The sequence below is a fragment of the Odontomachus brunneus genome, unplaced genomic scaffold (assembly GCF_010583005.1).
Source record: "Odontomachus brunneus isolate Ranch 3 - 2012 unplaced genomic scaffold, Obru_v1 Obru_scaffold_084, whole genome shotgun sequence".
Lineage (NCBI taxonomy): Eukaryota > Metazoa > Arthropoda > Insecta > Hymenoptera > Formicidae > Odontomachus > Odontomachus brunneus.
This window is the reverse complement of record NW_022639534.1, coordinates 380,882-401,671: the sequence shown is the minus strand read 5'-3', so window position 1 is coordinate 401,671 and position 20,790 is coordinate 380,882. Positions and strand designations below refer to the sequence as shown.

The following is a 20,790-nucleotide window of genomic DNA, read 5'->3' as shown; positions in this document are numbered from 1 at the left end:
TTCTCCTCCACGATAGTAACAAGACAATTCTGTCCATTTCTTTGTTAGAAATATCGAAACGATCGTTAATTTCCACATAATTCTGATTTGATTTTGACTGATTTGGATCTGATTTCTCACCGATATATGTGAATCCAGTAAAATTAAGTCTTCATAAATAATTCATTAATTTCATATGCGTTTATAGGCGAGATGTTCTACTTAGTAACTTATTTACGCACATACACGCGTGCGCACACGTATATACACGCGCACTCACACACGTGTATCTACACACACACACACACACACACACACACACACAGAGGTCATTATATTTTCGAATATAATTCAGTTTGTCGACAATACTTAAGGTACGCAGGAAAATGTATAAATAGCTTCTCAGTGTCCTTCAAGCCGTTACGCATTACATTTGAACTGTTCAAATAGAATTATTTTACTTCTGCTGAGGTATGTCATAAACGTATTACTTTTCTACATAAAGACTTTACGAAATATATTCATTATATTCAGGTAAAGAAATACATCGATATGAACATTCCCATAAAAGATATACAACACGTGGTGGATTATTGTTGGTTAGAAAATCTTACGAATTATAATGATTACTTTCATTCAAACATTTGTCACATTTGCAAGAGGACAAATAATGGCAATTTGATATCTTGCGATAAATGCCATATGATCTCTTACTGCAGCGATGAACACAAACAAAAACATTATCCAGAACGCATGAAATTATGTAACTGCATATCAGAATACGTAAGAAAAAGCAAGGGTGAGGAATGGCTTTCTCTTAGTACAACTACGAACATATGGCTAGAGTCACAATATAAGTTTTTGATTAGAATCATGATACTACTTGGACGTGACCTAACACTGTATGAAAAACAGATGTTCTTTTTCGCCAAGACGTGTCTTATTTGTCACAAACAGATTAATCTCCGTCCATGCCAAATATGTTATTCCGTTAACTTTTGTAATGATCATGCAGTAGAATTTCAAAGCCGTCATGCATCAAAATGCCAGACGTTGGTGTTATACATTAACTTAAACATCATACAACTCTCGTTTGAGAAATTTTCTCTAATAAACATTTCATCTCTTGAGTCATTGAAACATATCGATAATATGAATAGTTTTATTATAAATTGTGTGCGCAATCCTCTTCATAGGGGACTTAAATCTTGGACTATTTAGATAGTTTGGAATATTTATATTCCGATTGCGTATCAGGACCGTTGACACTGTATGACGGAATGAAGAAAGCGAATTTATTGGATCTTCCAGACATGGTGGGACTTCAATATGTTGTTCACATAATCACAGGATTTATTATTGAATACGTATATGCGCCAGCTTAGGAATTACTCTTACTGAATTGTTTAACTCACATAAAGCAGCTGACGATTGTATTGATAGGATGTACAGATTTAAAGCCTGAATGTAAAGAGATTCGTGTTTGTTACAAATGCAGATATCACAAGCAGCAGCTTATATTAAAATGTTATCCTCTGCTTTATAACGCGTACATGAGCAGTTCGGTTGTTTCAACAACCAAATGTAATTATAATATTTGAAGCATATTTTAAAATTTTCTTAGAATACAAAACCGTATTGGGATGAAGTGTACACAGTTTATGAAGTGTTCATATCTTCTAACCAACAAATCGCAACAGATAACGGAATGTAATATAAATCTAATGCGAACAATTGTAAATGTAAATCCTATATATAATGGACCAAATAATTTTAAATCTTTTAGACCATGGAAACATCAGAAGTATGAAGAAATTTATTATCGTAATTCGCATGTAATTGTCTATCGAAATTTAATTTCTTCAAACTAATTATTCTAAACAATTTTACACACTTGTATTGGAATTATTCTAAACAATTTTATACACTTGTATTGAATTTTCAAGCCGTTTTAATAATATTATTGTAAAAAATATAAAAAATAGATTGGTTTTTCGAATTATAAATATTTTTATATAGATTATTTTTATTAATATCTTTCATTTTGTATTTTTTAGAAATATTTTTATATAGTTTATTGTTTAAATAATAGATTTTTTAATAAAAAACTTATTTAATTTATATAATTTTTTTTATATAATTTATATAAAAAAAATTATATAATTCTATAATCTATAATTCTATAATTATATAATTATATAATCTTTTATATAATTTTTTTTTTCTTAAAACTTACTGGCGATAATAAACAAGTACATCAAGAAGTACAAAAGTACAAGCACAAAAGCACCCAAGAACGGCAGAGTGTCCAGTAACTCACGGAGGAGCCACGGTGTACAGGTAAATTAGGTCAAACTGAATAAACAATTCTTCCATCATTTTGCAAACAATCATGTAAAATTTTGAGTTATTAATCAAAAAAGGTTCGTAAATGAACGCGCGCCATACGGTACACTGTAAAAACTGATGTTTAAATTTAACATTTCATGTATCCCAAATCATCCACTTTCATTTATGTATAAATTTAACACAAAACAAATGTGGTAAAAAGTAATACGCACAATATGTAAAAAGTTAACACAAGAATTTAATACCGTCGGGTTAAATTAACTAAAATAAAACGTTACTTTAAAATTTGAGAGAAGTATTAATCTATGGTTTTGATAAAATGAAAATGTTAAATTGACATAATCTATGTCTAACATATTAAATATGTCAATTTAATAAAACCTGTGATTCTTAGCGGTATTTAAGTGTTAAGTTTTTGTGTTAATTTTTTCCATATTATGCGTGTTACTTTTTAACACATTTGTTTTGTGTTAAATTTACATATAAGTGAAAGTGGATGATTTGGAACACATGAGATGTGTTAAATTTAACACATCAGTTTTTATAGTGTAGATAAGCTGTGATGACGACGTTGCATGGTACATTATCGCGCACAACTGCACATCAAAATCTTTTTTTATTAATAACTAAACATTTATTTAGTCATTTAGGAAATGGTAGAGGACCTTTTTGTTCAGTTTGATCTAATATACAAGCATATAGCGGCAAACATCACCATCATAACTCATCTATCGTATGACACGATATAATTTTCTTTAATTAATATCTTATAATCTCACGTCGTTTTTCGCAAAATGATAAAAAAATTTTTTGTTTAGTTTGACCTACATGTACACCGTGATCTTACTCTGTAAGATCGATATAAAAATATCAGACGTATAAAAAAATGTATTATTGTAATTTGCATGTAATTTTCTATCAAACTTTACTTTCTTTAAATTAATTTTAAACAATTTTACACACTTGTATTAAATTTCCACACCGTTTTAATATTATTGTAATAAATATAAAATACTCTGTAAGTACCGGATACTCTGTATAATGTTACGCGAGAGAAATACGGCTTTAAAATATAAGTTTGAATATGACAAATTTACCTCAGTAAATATAATAAAAATATATAAATAATTAAGGATGGCGTCATAAATATTACACGGAAAAATTGTCAGTTCATGTAACTCTCCCACTCTCCCTCTCTCTCTCTCTCTCTCTCTCTCTCTATGTGAGTGTAAATAAAAATATTCGTTAGAACATTCAGCTGTATTAAAACTCAGTTGTGATAGCTAAGAAGAATGGCTAAACATCCTACAGGAATCTTCCTGTTGCTACAATCGAATTTTTTATCTAGTTCTCAAATAAAACAAATTCAATAACAGTAACAGAATTATTTTTTTCCATATATAATTTTATATAATTTGTATATATTTTCGTATGCCGTTCTTGGGTGCTTTTGTGCTTGTACTTTTGTACTTCTTGATGTACTTGTTTATTATCGCCAGTAAGTTTTAAGAAAAAAAAAATTATATAAAAGATTATATAATTATATAATTATAGAATTATAGATTATAGAATAATATAATTTTTTTTATATAAATTATATAAAAAAAATTATATAAATTAAATAAGTTTTTTATTAAAAAATCTATTATTTAAACAATAAACTATATAAAAATATTTCTAAAAAATACAAAATGAAAGATATTAATAAAAATAATCTATATAAAAATATTTATAATTCGAAAAACCAATCTATTTTTTATATTTATTACAATAATATTATTAAAACGGCTTGAAAATTCAATACAAGTGTATAAAATTGTTTAGAATAATTCCAATACAAGTGTGTAAAATTGTTTAGAATAATTAGTTTGAAGAAATTAAATTTCTTTTCTGTGTGTCTGAAAATTCAGGAGACATTTCTCGTGTGCAGATGTAATAGGTCAAACTGAACAGGGAAGTCACTTATCATTTTGCAAATGGTAAATTATTAAATAATTAATTAAACAAAATAAATGAATAGACACACAGGAAGCAGTAAGAGCGGTAAGCGGTGTAGACATGTCTAAGCTGGCAGCTTATAAGAAAAATGTCATATTTCTTAGGATCTTCTAAGGATTATGAATATCAATTGATGATAGTAAGTGTCATGCTTTTTCTTCAGCATGAAACTCTAAGTGTGTTTCGATATTCACTGCTAGTACTGAAAATCTACAGTTCATGTTACGTGCATTATAGATTTTCAATATTGGCCTTAAATATCGGAATGTAGCCTCTGTGTCACATGTTGTTATTCCCAAGATAGCATAAGGTTATCTTTTTTCCTGAAATGTGGTTAGCAGGATATAAATAAGGAATCAATTTTTCTTAAGACATTTATTGCAATTGGAGGTGACTCGCCGCAGGAACGATTATACGGAACACAGTCTCTTATATACACGAAAATTGAACTCGATTCGAATTTCGAATGCAAGACAGCACGTTCAAGTGCATCAGGAAGAAGTCCCCTGTCCGCTTCGCTCTACTCTCTTTATTCTTTTTCTTTTTCTTTCGAAATACGTAAGACGCAAGTAAAAAACACGAATGATTTATTCTTGAGATATTTTATTTTATTTTGTCAATAAAAAGAAATGCTATTTCGAAAAAACAGTTTTAGAGATTGATAATAATTTTTTAAATGCATATCAAAATTTTTTTACGATTGCAAATATTCGATTAGTACATTTTTTGCGTGGCATAGTTTATATCTGGAATATGTTGAGAATATAAACAATCTACTTTTGCGATATCTTCTGAACATTTTCCGGTTCTACATATGCAGTTAGAATTTAATATAAGGTTAGGTTAGAGCATTTTTAAAATTTGATTCAATAGATTGTTTTATACATCATTTCTTTTATTGATGTTTATGTTAAATTAAAATAAATCAATAATTCGCGAACACGTAATCAATTAACATAAATGTATTTTTCAACATCAAGCTATTATAATACATATCGTACATGATATTATGATTCTTAACTAAAAACAGCATAAAATATTCATTATGTAATAAACATCTACCTTTAATTGTTCTTAAATATCGTATTTGTAATAAATAAAAATACACATATGAAGCTTTTTCTAACACCTCACATTTCTCTTATTCAACACGCGCATTCATTTGTTATAATACATAATATATAACCATCATGGTATGTATCATTAAATATAAAAAATTGTATTAAATTCGAATTCTATACGTGGAGAGAGAAATTATGAAATTTTTATGAAATTAATATTCAGTTCATAACAGTCACGTAGTTAATAATGACGAGATATTTCGCAAATTTCTGTTCGTTTGAGCGAGAACATTTCCAGAAATATTTCTCATCTATCACAGCGAAATTAAAACTTTAGAAACAATACAGGCAAAATGTGAAAATAGATAGCTTAATTAGCCGTAAATAAACTTTGCGCATGTGTACAGTCAAATAATCGTAATAATCAAGTAAAATCTATCGTTTTGCTGTTGCAATATAACGATTCATTATTCATGAGAAGGGGAGACCGGGGCAAAATGCTACACACATTTCAAAACTATAACTTTTTAAACTAATTGTTGTGCTTGACTATAAAAACATAATAGAGACAAACTTTCTCTATATTTTTAGGCCAGCAACGATCCTATAAGTCGTATATTTTGTTCTGCAGTAAACAAAATACAAATATATTGTAATGTGGCCATCTAATCCTGGTGCTGGATCAAGTTGGTTAGCAATTTGCGTAAAAGTAAGAATACCACATATAAAATACGTACAACATCTTAAAAATTATTTGCATCTTAAAAAATATTTTATTGTTTTGAGCTGTTTTGTAATGAGTAAGATTTACTATTGCTGTGTCTTGCTTCTGAAAAAAGAATAGAAACATTTTCCTATATTGCCAGATTATAGTATTTTTTTTTTTTACATTAGCAATCCCAATTTTTTCCGTCCATATGATGCATTGCAATCATTTTATGAAAGAAAATTACTTTTGTTACTCAAAACAGTCTATCATACACTTGCTCGAGAAAATTCATTTTAACTAATAATACGTTACTAAAATTATTTACTCAAAATAGTGAATATTAACACGAAATGTCGAGATGTTCGGAAATGTATTCAGCAATTCTTAAATCTATTATTTTTACTTTTTAACCGTGATATTATTTCGATTGAATGAAGCTCAGGGAAAAGTATATACATTCTAAAAGGAACATTTTGCAATTTTGTTTTCATTGTTTATCTCACGATAAATACAAAAACAAAGTACAAGTCAAATATAACGCTTGAGCCAACCCTACTCGATCTCCTCTAACACGAATCAATACGAAGCAATACATAACTAGCATATACGTATGATGAGTGGAAGGATACGAAAGAAAGCAATTACAATAATCAGTCTTGATAAAATTCTCGCCTTGTCATCCACGTTCTACGCTGTCATTTAGCACGCTACATGAAACGTGTAAATTATCTGTGTAAGTATTTGTATAAGCCCTAAACTATGACAAAAGAGAGAGAGAGAGAGAGAGAGAAAGACAGAGAAAAAGAGAAAGAGAAGGAATAAATGTATCTTATGCAACCTAATATCGACGCGGCCGCTCGTTGAAAAATAAACGTCGAGAGTAGACGAATAGCAAACGCGGCGGACGATGAAGATGTTGGAAACAATCATCACTTCATAGACCGGAAGCGGGATTCAGCACATCGTCGCTTACGATAGGATTTATTATCACCGTCGCCGAGTTATCGTGGTAACCATTCGATATCAATCGCACCGATGTTACTTCGTACGGCACGAGCTCCTTTACATCTGAAATGAAAGAAATAAATTCCTGACTTTACAGAAAATAAATTGCCCGAATTACATTAGAATCGCATAGCATTTTACGCGTCAGTCAAGTCAGTCAGTCAGTCTAGTAATTTAAACATGTTGCAAAAATAACAGAGAGCTGATGAAAATTTACAATTATCATCGTTCTGTCTCGCGGCTTGGACTCGTTAATATGAAAGATTCATTACCTGGTTTGGAATCAATGCCACAAATGGAATCGATTATGTCGAGTTTTGTCGTGTCCAGGCCGTGATTACCTCCGATCTCCAATCGATCCTGCGGATTCCTTGTGTCACACTAAAAATAAATTGTTCGCGTCATAATAAATGTCGCACACCGACGAATTTATAGCGAGGTAGCGCGTGAGTTTTCGAATATTTGTGCAAGAGAAGTAAAGTTTAAATACAAAATTCGTATTATCTCGTAATACTTCGAATCTTACGTATAAACTTTTACAAAAAAGGACACGTGAGGAAAAGATCGATTGTTACTTGTCCACTTCAGTCGACTGATATACAGATTTCGGTCTGGATTTCGATGTCTGAGCATTCGCATAAAGATAGAATTCATTAAGCTGAATAAAAAAATTCTCTATTATTTTATAAACTACCACAATAATTACTGAGATAATTAATGAAAGAAACTTAGCGATTAAGTGTGTGTGATGCAATGAGACGAGCTCTGTCTAAAGAGCAGGATTATAAGTAATTACTTTTAATTATTAAATTATTATAATTACTTTAATTGTTTTAATTGATTTAACTACTCTTAATTAGCTTTTTAATTAATTATGTTTAATTGACAACCTAATACAATTAAAAACTGTTTAATTGATAATTTATTTCAACAAATTTAATTGAAGATTGCTTGATTGAAAGACCATTTAGTTGATATAAGCAAATTTAGTCAATTCAATCGAAGAACGTTCGATTATTTGCGCTTTCTTTCCTATAAAGTTTACATTTCAAGTGAACATTTCGCCAGTATTTATTAAAGTCGCGCCTACCAGCGAAACACATATAGACAATCCTTCGTATTGATCTGTATGTAAATGCAGCACCTTATGCAACAAATGATCCTAGATTTTTTTCTTCAGTTTAACGAATTTTACCTGTACGCAAGCACTCGGATACTTTAATCCAGACACTTTGTAAACTCAAGAACGAAACAGTTTGAATACTTTTTTTTCCAATAAAGTTGCAGCGCTCCGAGAAATGCCAGCAATTGCTAACAGATTTGCGCAGTGCTTAGTGTTGTCTCTTGTTACTGACCAATTACTGTTTCAATCGATCAGCAATTACTCGCAATTATGACAACTCGGAATGCTGCAACTTCACTAGAAAAAATATTCAAACCGTTTCGAGTGTATACATGGTAAACGATCTAACGATAGACTCTAAAATGCCTCTGTTGTTTTTTATATTGCAGAAAAATGTGTGAGAAATAAGTTGCATGGATTAAGTTGGAATATTTCGCTGACAACAATATACCTATTCTTTCCAACCGTACGGTAATTTATTTCTTATATACATTATCCTCTAATACATTTTCCTCTAATATAAAAACTGAGATTTTAGAATTTAACGTTAGATGGTTCACTCGGGTTCCCCGAGATTATGTGCAGAGATAAAACGTACAAAGACGCGAAACGAGACTCGTAACAGCCACGGATCGTGGCTGAGGGGGTGGCTTTACAACGTACTTTGCGTAAAGTGCCGGTTTCGGTCGTGTGAACAACGCTCTGCGAGCTACTACCACCGACTCCAAGCGCAATTACTTGTACAGTGGCGGGATACACTGCCATGAGGGTGCAGTTAATTCGTCTACCATAATTGCGAAGCGTGAACGGGTCCGTCGTGCTAACCGACAAGACGTTGCAGGCTGCAAAAAGAAAGAGAAACGGTAAAAATTCAATAGTCGTATCCGGCGTCAACCGAGAATCAACCTTTAAAATTGCTCGGACTCGTATTTCCACACACTAAGAAGTTAATTCATATCATTAACTATATCCCACTTAGCAAAAGAGCTAACAATTTTGCTGCAAATGCTAAGAATCAGCAGGAAAATGCGTTCACTGCGAGTAACAAAGATTAGTTAAAGTCAAAATTGACTTTAGTGTGAATGTATCAACTCTTCAATACAATATTCTCAATCATCCTTTAAGTTAAATATTTGCTTCAACATCAGCGCTGAGTTTTGTTAGCTTAAAATATAGTCAATTCAAGTTGTATACTTCGAGAGACTATGCATATAGAATTAAATATTTTTTAATATTCTATATATTTTCACATAGGTGCAATTTTTAGGTAAAAAAAATATCTTTACATATGCAAAAAAATTATTAAGCTGTAAGTAAGCTTGTGCAAATGAAGCTACATCTCCATCTTATATCCAGGATTGGTTGTCACATGTCTTTTAAAGAAAGCAAGACAAATTATCTTTGTTTTAAAGTTTTAAATGTTTTATCAGAATTAATGATATTTTCTAATCAAGTACAATAAACATGTATTAAACTAAGAAGATAATAATTTTCTTTAACTTCTAATAATAATAGTCTTGGGCCGTCAGACTTATACAGACTCATTATTGTGACATGTATAACATAATACATTATTACGTATGTTCCCATATTCTTGCATAAGTCACATCATAGCTAATGTAATGGACTCGTAACGCGTGATAACTAATTCTTCTTAATTTGAGTCAACCTAATCCGAATGCTTAACTAAATGCAGGGAAAATTAGTTGAATCCATAACATTTCTTATAACTAAAAAGAGATTGCGACCAGAAATGTCAAAACCAAAAGATCAATAAAACTGTGTCCAGTTTTGAAAAAATGCTAAATACACATATGATATTTCTGTCCTTTCTGTAAGCTATTCCATATATCCTAACTAATTATTCCTAACTATTCCATATATATAATTAACAAGTAATCTATAGAATATGCTAATAAGAATAACTCCTCCATTTATTATGTGAGATATAAGCTTTGTGCCAACTAATCCGTGTAACTTCTAGACTCGGTCTCCTCTATGTATAAGCTGCAGAATTTTTATTTCAGGCAAATATTTACACGAACTGATAGCTCGAGGTTTTAAAATTTTTTATCGATTTTGTCAAGCGTTCCTTTTACAGATTCAAACATTTTCACTGATTCAGAGTGTACATTTAAGAGTGTATGTTACTTTAAGAGTATACGTTCAATTTTCGTTATACTCACGCCTCGGATTTTTCGGGTATCTCGCGGTTATGACGAAACCTTTATACCGCATCGGTATTCTATACTGAAGAATCGCCGCGTTCTGCGAACTCGTGAAAGTCCTCTTGTACCATCTGCTCTTACCGCAAAATTCGTTCACCCTCTCCTTCATCGGTAACGGATGATCGGCCTCGCTCGGGAATATTTCGCCGTCCATTTCCCAGCCATCGATTACCTGCTTAAACAACGATCAATTAGATATTTACGTTACTCGATCGTTCCATTTTTCGCTCTGCGTTTATTCGCGATGAGAATGCGAACATGGTACGAGGAATCGAATGAGAAATAGAGCCGATACGTCTGGGGATCGGGCTGACAATTGACGAAATTCAGGTCACATTCGTAACATTGTTGCTACAAGAGGTACAGGAAAGTTACATTCGCAGCATGTCGCAGACACACTCGACGAGTTCACGAAATTCACTCCGCGCTGTTAGACGCTTGCCCAACGTTGACTTCTGTGCATTCGCGACACGTGACACACCGCCGTGGTGGGATTTTACTTCGAGTTTACCTTACAGGGGTTTTCCATTAATAGCAACAAGGCGGACGCGCGAGAGTCGGGGATAACTTCACGATTCGATTTTCGCGCAAAATTGTCGCATGCGCCGTGACAATTCGTTTAAGTGGCACGAAGTCGGCGTGGTTTCTTCTAGATAGTGGATTTCGTTGTTGTTGATGAGTACGCATAGCAGTCCGTAGCACACTGAGAGACTCTTTCTCGAAGATACAAACACTCGTTAACACTAGAATAGGTTTGTTCGAGTTGTTTGTATTATCCACACTTTTACACTTAATGCCCGTTGCACACAAGTGGACCCCAAACAATACAAATTTTCTAAAATACGTTCTGAAGACGCTTTTAGGGCGGAGGGACGTCATCAGAATATCTTTAGGATAAATAGCTAATATCCAATTAGTTTATTTGCATTAATTGAACTTTTTGCACTTTCACACATGACGAATGTCGATCTCTAAAGTAAAAAAAATATTCGAGAAAGCGAAGATTGACGTTCAATGATAATTGGGGATTAAAAAACATACCGCCAGAAGTCCACGATGATCGCAGGGTACGTCGAAACTGTGAAAATGTATCTCCACCGTGCGATCTGGATCAGTTAAGAAGTATATACCGCAAACGACCTCGTCATCGGACTGCGACACGTAAGTGAACGGCCCGCTCTCTGAAGTAATAAACATACAGTCTGCAACAAAACATCAATTATTATAAGTTAGTTATTATAAGTTCAATTATTATAAGTTTATTATTATAAGTTAATCGAAGATCGTTCTTTATCTTATAATAATTATATGTAAATCTTATTATCAAGTGGCTTGTAAGAATCAAATCAAAAAACGCCTAGCCGATCAAAGCCGGATGTTGGTCCAGCTAAATGTTCCTAGCAACCAACATCTTGCATTCCTAGCAACTAATATTTTGCAAACAACTCTGATTGTGTGATCAGATACTTAATTTTTTTTATAATTTTAAAAGATTATATTATTATTATATAATTATATAATTTAATCATTAACTCATAAAATGTTGAGTCAGAAATCATTTTCGACAAAGGTACACTGAAAAAATGATCGGGTAAAACGAACTAAATTTTTGTTGAGTGTGCAGCCAAACTTGGCCCACTTTATACAGAAAATATTTTGAATCCGAGGCTCTTATTTTATAATTTTTAACACGCTGATTACGAACATGCAAGTTCCAATATGAATTGGGACTTGATTGTACAGTCCACTTTTTTTTGGAATTTTCTAACTTTTGGCACCTTCGATCATCAACTGTTGTTTTTTATTAATAAATTGAAATCGTTAATTCTTTTTAATAAATTATATAGAGAATATCTAAATCAACAGTCTATCACACACACATACACACACACACAAACACGCACGCACGCACGCACACGCACGCATACACACACAAACATCTACAGAAAAAATTTAATGAAATATTATTATTTTCTATGATAATACATGTAACTTATTTAATTCTGAAGACTCAATTGAATTTCTTATTTGTTACTACTTTGACAACTTGGTTACCGTTACTTATTGGGATAGTTCAACCCAAAGTTTTTAGTTCTTTGGGATATTATTCAACCCTACGGTTGAATTTTGCTGAATACTTAACTCGTTTGACACAAATAAGAAATTACAAGAACATCAAAATTATGCTGAAAGAATGGGTGCAGTTCTGAAAAGCCTAAACCTCCAATTGGACTAAATCTTTCAAGAAAGCTTCTCCTTAGCTCCAAAATGAAAACCCTTAAAGAATTTTTGACGATAAAACCTATGCGTCCCCTACCCGCATCCAAAGTTTAGACTGTTTTCCCACTGTATCTTCAAAGATATTGATTTTGGAGAAAAATGTCTCAGACAAAAAATGAATCTTGTAAAACATTCTACAAGAAAATTCATATGCATTATTAACATAAATGCAATACTTTTGCCGTTATGTTGAAAAATAGATATTTAATACATCAGTAAAAAGGTTGCTCTCAAGCTTTGTATTAAGAGACACCTCGTCAATAATCTTAACATATGTTGTCATGTCCCTGAGTAATATTTAAAAAAGCAATATTTAAATGGCAATCTCTATTTGTTAAGAAGTTATTAAAACATTTGTTTATTAATGGAACATAATTTTTGCACACAGTGTATATGAAAATATGTTAAACAGTACACGTATATACGCGAGGGAGGGGCTCCGCCTCCTTCCCTACACGTCCTCCCCAAAAAACTAACTCTAACCTAACCTATTAAATAGTAATTATTTTATAGGATTGTTTATTTTATTGTACTAATTATTTTAAAGCGAGGGTAGAGGACAAATGAGACTTTTGTCGCCAAAAATCCTTTAAAGGTTTTTATTTTGGAGCTAAGCAGAAGCTTTTCTGAAAAAATCAGCCTAATCAGAGGTTTGGGTTTTTCGGAACTTTATCCGAAAGAATTAAAGCAATTAGTTTGCCACATACAATATTATAAGTGAAAGTTCGCTCAAGTCGATTCTAGTTGTTCCGATCGATCTTTTTTATAGTGCAACAATGTTTAATTTTTCCGATCATTCATATAAAGAATGGATAAGTTGCCTATTAGTTAACATGAGTCATTATTAATAGTTTATTATTAATAATGAATAGACACGTAAATATTAGATCAGACTTTTCACTATAATATTTTTGAAAATAAATTATTTATTTTCTTGGAATATATTTACATAAATATTTAAAATCTTTATTAAATAAATAACTTCCATGGAAAGAAAAAGATGAGAAAAAGAAAGGAAGAAAGAGAAAAGAAAGTTACTTACAATTTCTTGCTTTTTTAAGCTAAAAATTTTACCGAAAGAGTATTCTTCTTCTAATGAAATGGACTATTAATCGGAAATCTACAAGATATTATACTAACTTTTTTCCTCTTTTGAATTAAGAGGAATATATTTGCTCAAAGCAGAATGTGTCCTCTTATGCGCGAAACAAAACACGCGATAAACAATACTTGTACTATAGATAAAAATGAAATTCTTCTAACTTTAAGAATATTTTCCTTTCAGTTTTAGAAGAATCCTGTCCAAGCTATATGCAACAGTAAAATTCTCTAGAATTCAGAGGATTCCGCTGAGAATGAGATTATATCTTTTTGGGGTGCGAATACAGCGAGGAAGCTTGGATTTAAATGTGACCCGCGTGCGGTCACAATGCGAAACATATTCACAGAGAAACAGCTACTGAACAATGTAATGTTATAACAATGTGTAAAGTACATAATATGTGGAAAATATATCAGTTTGCCCGTTGCAGCGGAAACTATTGTCCATGCACTAACGTGGGATTACAATTCGTGAAGCGACACAGTTACCGTGTCAAACGCTTCAATTACGAGGCTTACATCGACGTACGCGATGCGCACTCACCGCAACCAAAACACCTGCTCCATATGCATATCCACTTTTATACGTCTTACGGTAGATTAACGCGATTATACGCAATCGGCTTATCTAAATGGAGATTATGAAATGTAAGGTTAAAACGTCCGGAGCCGATACTTTACCTCTTCTCGACGCGGATTTTATTAAATATTAAGGTGAGTGTGTGTGTTTGTGTGTGTTGAATAGGTATGTGAGTGTAAATTCAAAATTAAATAATTAATCAAATAATTAATAAACGCACATATATCTTAACCTTTCAAAACCCTAAATATTAAAAAGTTGATTAAATTTTACCGAGTGCATCTTTTCTGTTCATAAGTCTAGAAAAATCATGGAAATTTAATGTTTATTTTTTTAATCAAAAGATAGAAATCGTCGAGGAAGTGATTCTATTAATATTTTTGTGATTCAATAAAGTTGAAAAATATTATAATAAAAAAAAACAAAACGCATGTTTTTAAGAACGGCAACGTTTGAAAAAAAAATGGCCGGAGTTAATTTTATCCATGTTTAAGGTTTTAGGATTAATATTTGCTAAAATCCGTGCAAAAGTACCGAAAACAAGTCGAATATTACTGAACGGCTACTAAACGGCTCTTGGACGTTTTACCCTATACATAGCAATACCAAATACTCCCGTAGAAGTGTAAAACGAATTCTTTTTCCGATATGTATACAGAAACTGTATAATTCGAAAAACAAAATCATACACATTTAAAACATGCAATCACGCTTAAAAAATCCACAATAGAATATAATAATTTATGTTCATTGTTACAGCAATTTTTTTACTGAAACCACTTCCACGGGAATATGCTCAAATATCTACATAATACAATATTTAAAATCGAAACATAAGACATCTTATATTTCGACTTTAAAGACGTCTTATATTCCGACATCTTATATTCGACATGAGAGACGTTTCTAAGATAATGATCGGGTCTTATGTCCCGATTTTAGACGTTGTGTTGAGTGAATACCATCATAAGTACCAAGATTTCAACCACTTCTGTCAGTTACACACTAGAGAAGAATGGTGTTAGTTATAACGGAATGTCGATTGAAACAGATAGTAGTAGCGAAATCTGTGGGAGAAATAAATTATTATTACTGCTTTTGAAAGCCTTATGTGATATATCATTTATGTACACATAAACTGCAAGATATTGTCTCTTACATACTTATTAGTGCAAACTTGATTATAAAAAATATACATTAGTAATTATCAGTCTCCGTCGAAAAATTATTTCAACTCGTGTTATAGGACTCATCTAAAAATAAGTTTTGCTACATTCAAATACACTTTTATTAAGCTACTGAATAGGGCAAGTGTTAATATTAAATAATATTTATAAGTATATATGGTGAATATATATGTATTGAAAACAACTAGAAGTGGTTGTAACAATGAAAGTGTTATCAGTTATAACATGTTATGATACAGAAGACAATGTTTGTGAAAATTTAAATATTCAGACAAATAAGAGGCGTTACGTTCATTAAGAGAAATGAGACCGCTACTAAAAACAGCAAAAGATTAATACAAAAAATATCTACTCGACAGAAATGTAAGACAAAAATACTAACAAATTCACCAGAAATATAGGCTATAGAAGTAAAATCACGTATTTGTAGCATAAAAAAGAGTAAAAAAGTATTACTAAGTATTTAGAGACTAAATATTTATAGGCTAAAAAGACGAAAATCCAGAAAGCAAGGAAAAGAATTCGAACAAGTTCTGCAAAAACATTTAGAAAAATCGAAAAAGGCATTGACGAAAATGAAATATTGATACATGTTGTGAAAGATATGAACAAAATTAAAAAAACGGTTACAGTATACTGAATACAAGAAATAAATTTATTACATCTGCGTAGATGATAACCCATTTTATATTTGTTTTCATTGTTTGTCTGACAGAACTTTTAATGTTTTATTTTTTCACAATTTTTAATATAATATTGCTGCTTTTTTAATTTTAATTATGTTGTTTTGATTGATTGTCGAGAGTTAAAAAAAATATTGCAATTGATACTCTACATTGTTACAATTGATAGCACGTTGGTGTCGATTGTTAAGATAATTTCTTATTGTCTTTTTGTTCAAATAACTTTTTTGATATTTTGAATTTCATATGATATTAGTTCTTATAAGATTAAAACTAAAGAATCACTTAATGTCACGTATAAATTTGGTTTTTCTTTATTAGTATAATAAAAAAGATATAGCCTGAAAAATATTTTTACAACTGACGGTCACTTGCGAAAAATTGTCTCTGACCGGGATAAAAAAGGATGGGAGATGCGGTTATTCTGTACGCGCAAATTACTTCCAGGCGATTATCGGAAAAGGGAGAAAAAACAGGCGTCGCGTAAACCTTCCTGTAATGGATACTAAACAACCCTTTCCGTGCGGTTCATTTCACCTGCAAGCCACAGCTACTTTTAATTACATGAGTAATCACTTATCGAACGTTGGCAACACGAGCCGACAGAAGTGAAAGTATCGATTGTGCTCGTTTTTACAAGCGCAAAAAAAATACCACAAAAATAAATATTATTACTCCGTCTACTCACCTGTAATCGGTCGGTAATGTTCGCGAGGTGGGTCGAGTAAAGTCTTCGCTTCCATCTCGTAAGTCAAAATATTGGACATAGCATCGTTTGATATCTGGAAAAATAAATAAAAGATGCCACATGCTCCATTATGCAGAAAAGTAGATGTATAATTAAACAGGTTAACTTGTGCTTATTACTGTACACTCGGTAGCTAAACGATGTACACACTTTTATGAAGTTACAACGCTTCAAGTAGTCAGAATTGAGTGCTGACGTACACTGCTGACGTGTATGTACAGTAATCAGTTATAACGGGATCCAAAGTGACAGTACAGAGTGTGACATTTGTGAAATTTGAAGGGAAAGAATATATATTGAAAAATATTGAAATATATTGAATAATATTGAAAAATAAGGGCCGTTTTTTCAATAGCAGTTTAAACTTGAATTCAAGTTCTATTCTAACAATGCGTTTGTTTTATTTAAACAGAGTTTAAGTTGAAATCTAAGTTTAAACTATCATTGAAAAACCGCCCCTAAGAGAACATTATTTTAAGAAGTAACTTTCATATGTTTATAATCGATTATTGTGCACACATATCAACTTTCACATATTTATAATCGATCATTGCATATATGTCAGCAACAGCTTGCAACTTTTAAAGTAAACTTGAAGCATTGTAAATTCAATCGATAAAAAGTGTACAAACTATTTAGAAATTGCGCGAGTGTACATGAATAAATTTGTTTAATATTTAGTTAAATATTTAATTTAATAACTCTGGCTTTAAAAGCATTAGCTCTGGCTTTTTATTTATTTCTAGATATAGTCTATATTTAAATTTATTTTATTTTATTTATTTGTAGCCTAATACAGAATTTTAGATATAAATATAATAACTAATAACTTACAATGTTACTTACTTGTTATAATTATTATATATATATATAACACTCTCTCTCTCTCTCTCTCTCTCTCTCTCTCTCTCTCTCTCTCTCTCTCTCTCTCTCCCCCTCTCTCTCTCTAATAAGTATGTAAATATATATATATATATATATATATATATATATACATATATATATACAATTATACATTAAATGTGTAATAATTATACATTAAATATCTAAATATGTGCTAGTTTATTTAATTAAAAGTTCATTACCTATATTTCAAAAATAAAAAAATTAGAGATTAATCTATATCGCATCTAAAAAATCATAAACAATTTAACAATATTAGATTATGGCAGAGTCTGGATTAAAAGTTATTTCAATTTAAAATAAACTCAGCAAACAAGATGACATCAAATGATGTTTTAACATCGCTCTAATGACATCTCTAATGTCAGCAATACGTCCTTTGAAAACAGTCTGCTATTTGGAAGTATTTTAACCCGAGCTGTTATGGAAATAAATAACATTGCTACCTTTAATAAAGGAAACGATAATTAAAAAGTAATGACAAAAATCTCAATTTTATATAAATGTACTTTTTAAGTATACAAAATGATGTGTATATATATATATATATATATATATATATATATATATATATATATAAAGTTTTATTGTAGTTCAATGATAAGAATTTAAAAGTCAAAAATATAAAATGGAATAAATGAACTATAAAAATGTGATTTTATAATGTAAAAATGAGTTTTTATTTAACTATATTGTATACATTTTTATACGAAAATAGAAATATTAGCAGATTTTTCAAGCAGAATTTAAAAGTCAGAAATATAAAATGAAATAAATAAACTATAAAAATATAATTTTATAAAAATGTAAAAATATGTTTTTATTTAACTATATTGTATACGTTTTTATACGAAAATAGAAATATTAGCAGATATTTTCATTTTCAGTTATTTTGTACAAAGTCTATACGGATAAATCTTAAGCGTGAACTGTGTATGTATATTTGTATATGTATAAACGTGTATGTATACCTGTGTAATTAAATACGCCATTTTTATTGCTGGTTTTGACAGGTAACAAAAATGCATTCATTATTCGACCGTGCACGTGGGCCGATATTTGTTTTATTTCTATTTCAATATCGCGCTCGAACTCGTATTTCTCGTCAAACATGCCGGTGCACTATTGAGTGCACTTTTAACGCATACAGATTCCTCGACCAATTGGATCACCTGATCGTTTTCCGACGACAAAAATGTCAGTGCACTATTCACCTTTGATAGAACGATCAATAGCATTCTCGAAGCGTACGTCAATTAACCATCATCGACATGCGCATTCGTATTATATGTTTCGAAAGAGCGGCGGTAAAAGGTGATGAAATATTATGAATAGCTGCAGAAGGAAGTGACAAGACGTTTCAATAGACGCGCGATGACACGTTATCTAGAGTAAATAAATTACAGCACGCAGACGGCATTACAGCGCAAATAATAGGTGCCACTCAGGTCGAGAGTCTCCGATGTATATAATTCGTATATACAACCTTGATTTGACAAATGTTGCAATCGTGTATTGTATTCCATAAATTTCTTCGAGTGAAATTTCACTCGAAAAGTGGAGTGACAAATTCAAATGGTTTTTCATTTACAGAATGTGAATTTTCCACTCGGAATGGTCGAGTGAATATTTTCATTTAAAATTAAAATGCAAATCTGATGGACACTCTAACTAGCATGAAAAAAGCATATTAATATACAGCTAAAAGATTGGTGCGCGATAATGCATCAATCTTTTTTAATTAATAACTAAACTACATAATCATATGGAAAATGGTAAAGGACTTTTTTGATCGGTTTGCTCTAATATACAAGCATATACAGCTGATGAGCCATCACAGCTCATCTACCGTATGACACGTGATTATTTATAAATCTTTTTGGATTAATAATTCAAAATTTTACGTGGTTATTCACAAAATAATAGAGGAATTTTGTTCAGTTTAACTTAATTTATTGTATATTGCGGCTCCTCCGTGAGTTACCGAACACCCTGTACATGTAAAAATATGATAATATATTTTTAAAAACTCCAATGTCACGATTATTTTTCTACTAGCGTGCATTGTTGCGTTATCGGCACATATGATATATTTACAAATATATACTTCTAATACCATTCCAGCCAAAAGTATTAATAGCGCAAACAAATGATTATTTCTTTATAGGTTTTAAACCTTAAGTCTAATTGATATTCTCTTTCTACAAAACTGTTGTGTCAAAACTATTTATCATAAGTCATATTCATAAACATTTAGCACAGAGATTTGTAGGACTTATATTAATCATTTCTTAATATAACTTTGTAGCGAAACAATTACTTTAGAAGATTACTCAAAAATTAAATGAAACATTCACTCTTGCGATTGCAAGTGGCAACTTCTTCCCAGAAAACGTCGACATCTTGTAGATGTCTAAAAGATATCTTACGAAAGATATCTTCAAGACATTTCTAAAAAATATCTAAAAGCTGTGTAAAAGATATCTAAATAGAATTAATTGAAGATATCTTTAAAGAATTTCTTAAAGATGTCTATAGATATCTGGAAAATATCTTGAAAGATATCTTTAACACATTTGTAATAGATATATTAAATATATCTAAATGATCTCTTTTAAAAGATATCTTTCAAGATATCTTTGTAGAATTTCTAAAAGATATTTATAGACATATAAAAGTTATTTTGAAAGATATCTTTAACATATTTAGCAGACTAAAACTAGAATGCCCATCTATGCTTCCGATCTCTTTCCGGTAACTTCCATCAAGAAGGAACATGCGATGTGTGTATTTATCAAAGGTAATCCTTTCCCTTCTTTAATAAAACTTTTATTAAATATTGTATAAAGTTATAGA

At 30.9% G+C, this 20,790-nt stretch overlaps 1 protein-coding gene across 1 annotated transcript in view; it reads right to left on the bottom strand.

Moving 5' to 3' along the window:
* Positions 1–5,273: 5,273 nt before the first annotated feature.
* The window catches only part of LOC116847865 (corticotropin-releasing factor-binding protein), a 35,648-nt gene continuing 20,131 nt past the window's right edge, over positions 5,274–20,790 (bottom strand). The window contains exons 2-7 of the mRNA XM_032823342.1: positions 16,972–17,065; positions 11,494–11,654; positions 10,411–10,624; positions 8,888–9,066; positions 7,374–7,482; positions 5,274–7,164 (exon numbers count right to left, since the gene is read on the bottom strand). Of these exons, the coding sequence (XP_032679233.1) occupies positions 7,031–7,164; positions 7,374–7,482; positions 8,888–9,066; positions 10,411–10,624; positions 11,494–11,654; positions 16,972–17,065 (891 nt within the window). The 3' untranslated portion in view covers positions 5,274–7,030. The remainder of the gene's footprint in view (positions 7,165–7,373; positions 7,483–8,887; positions 9,067–10,410; positions 10,625–11,493; positions 11,655–16,971; positions 17,066–20,790) is intronic.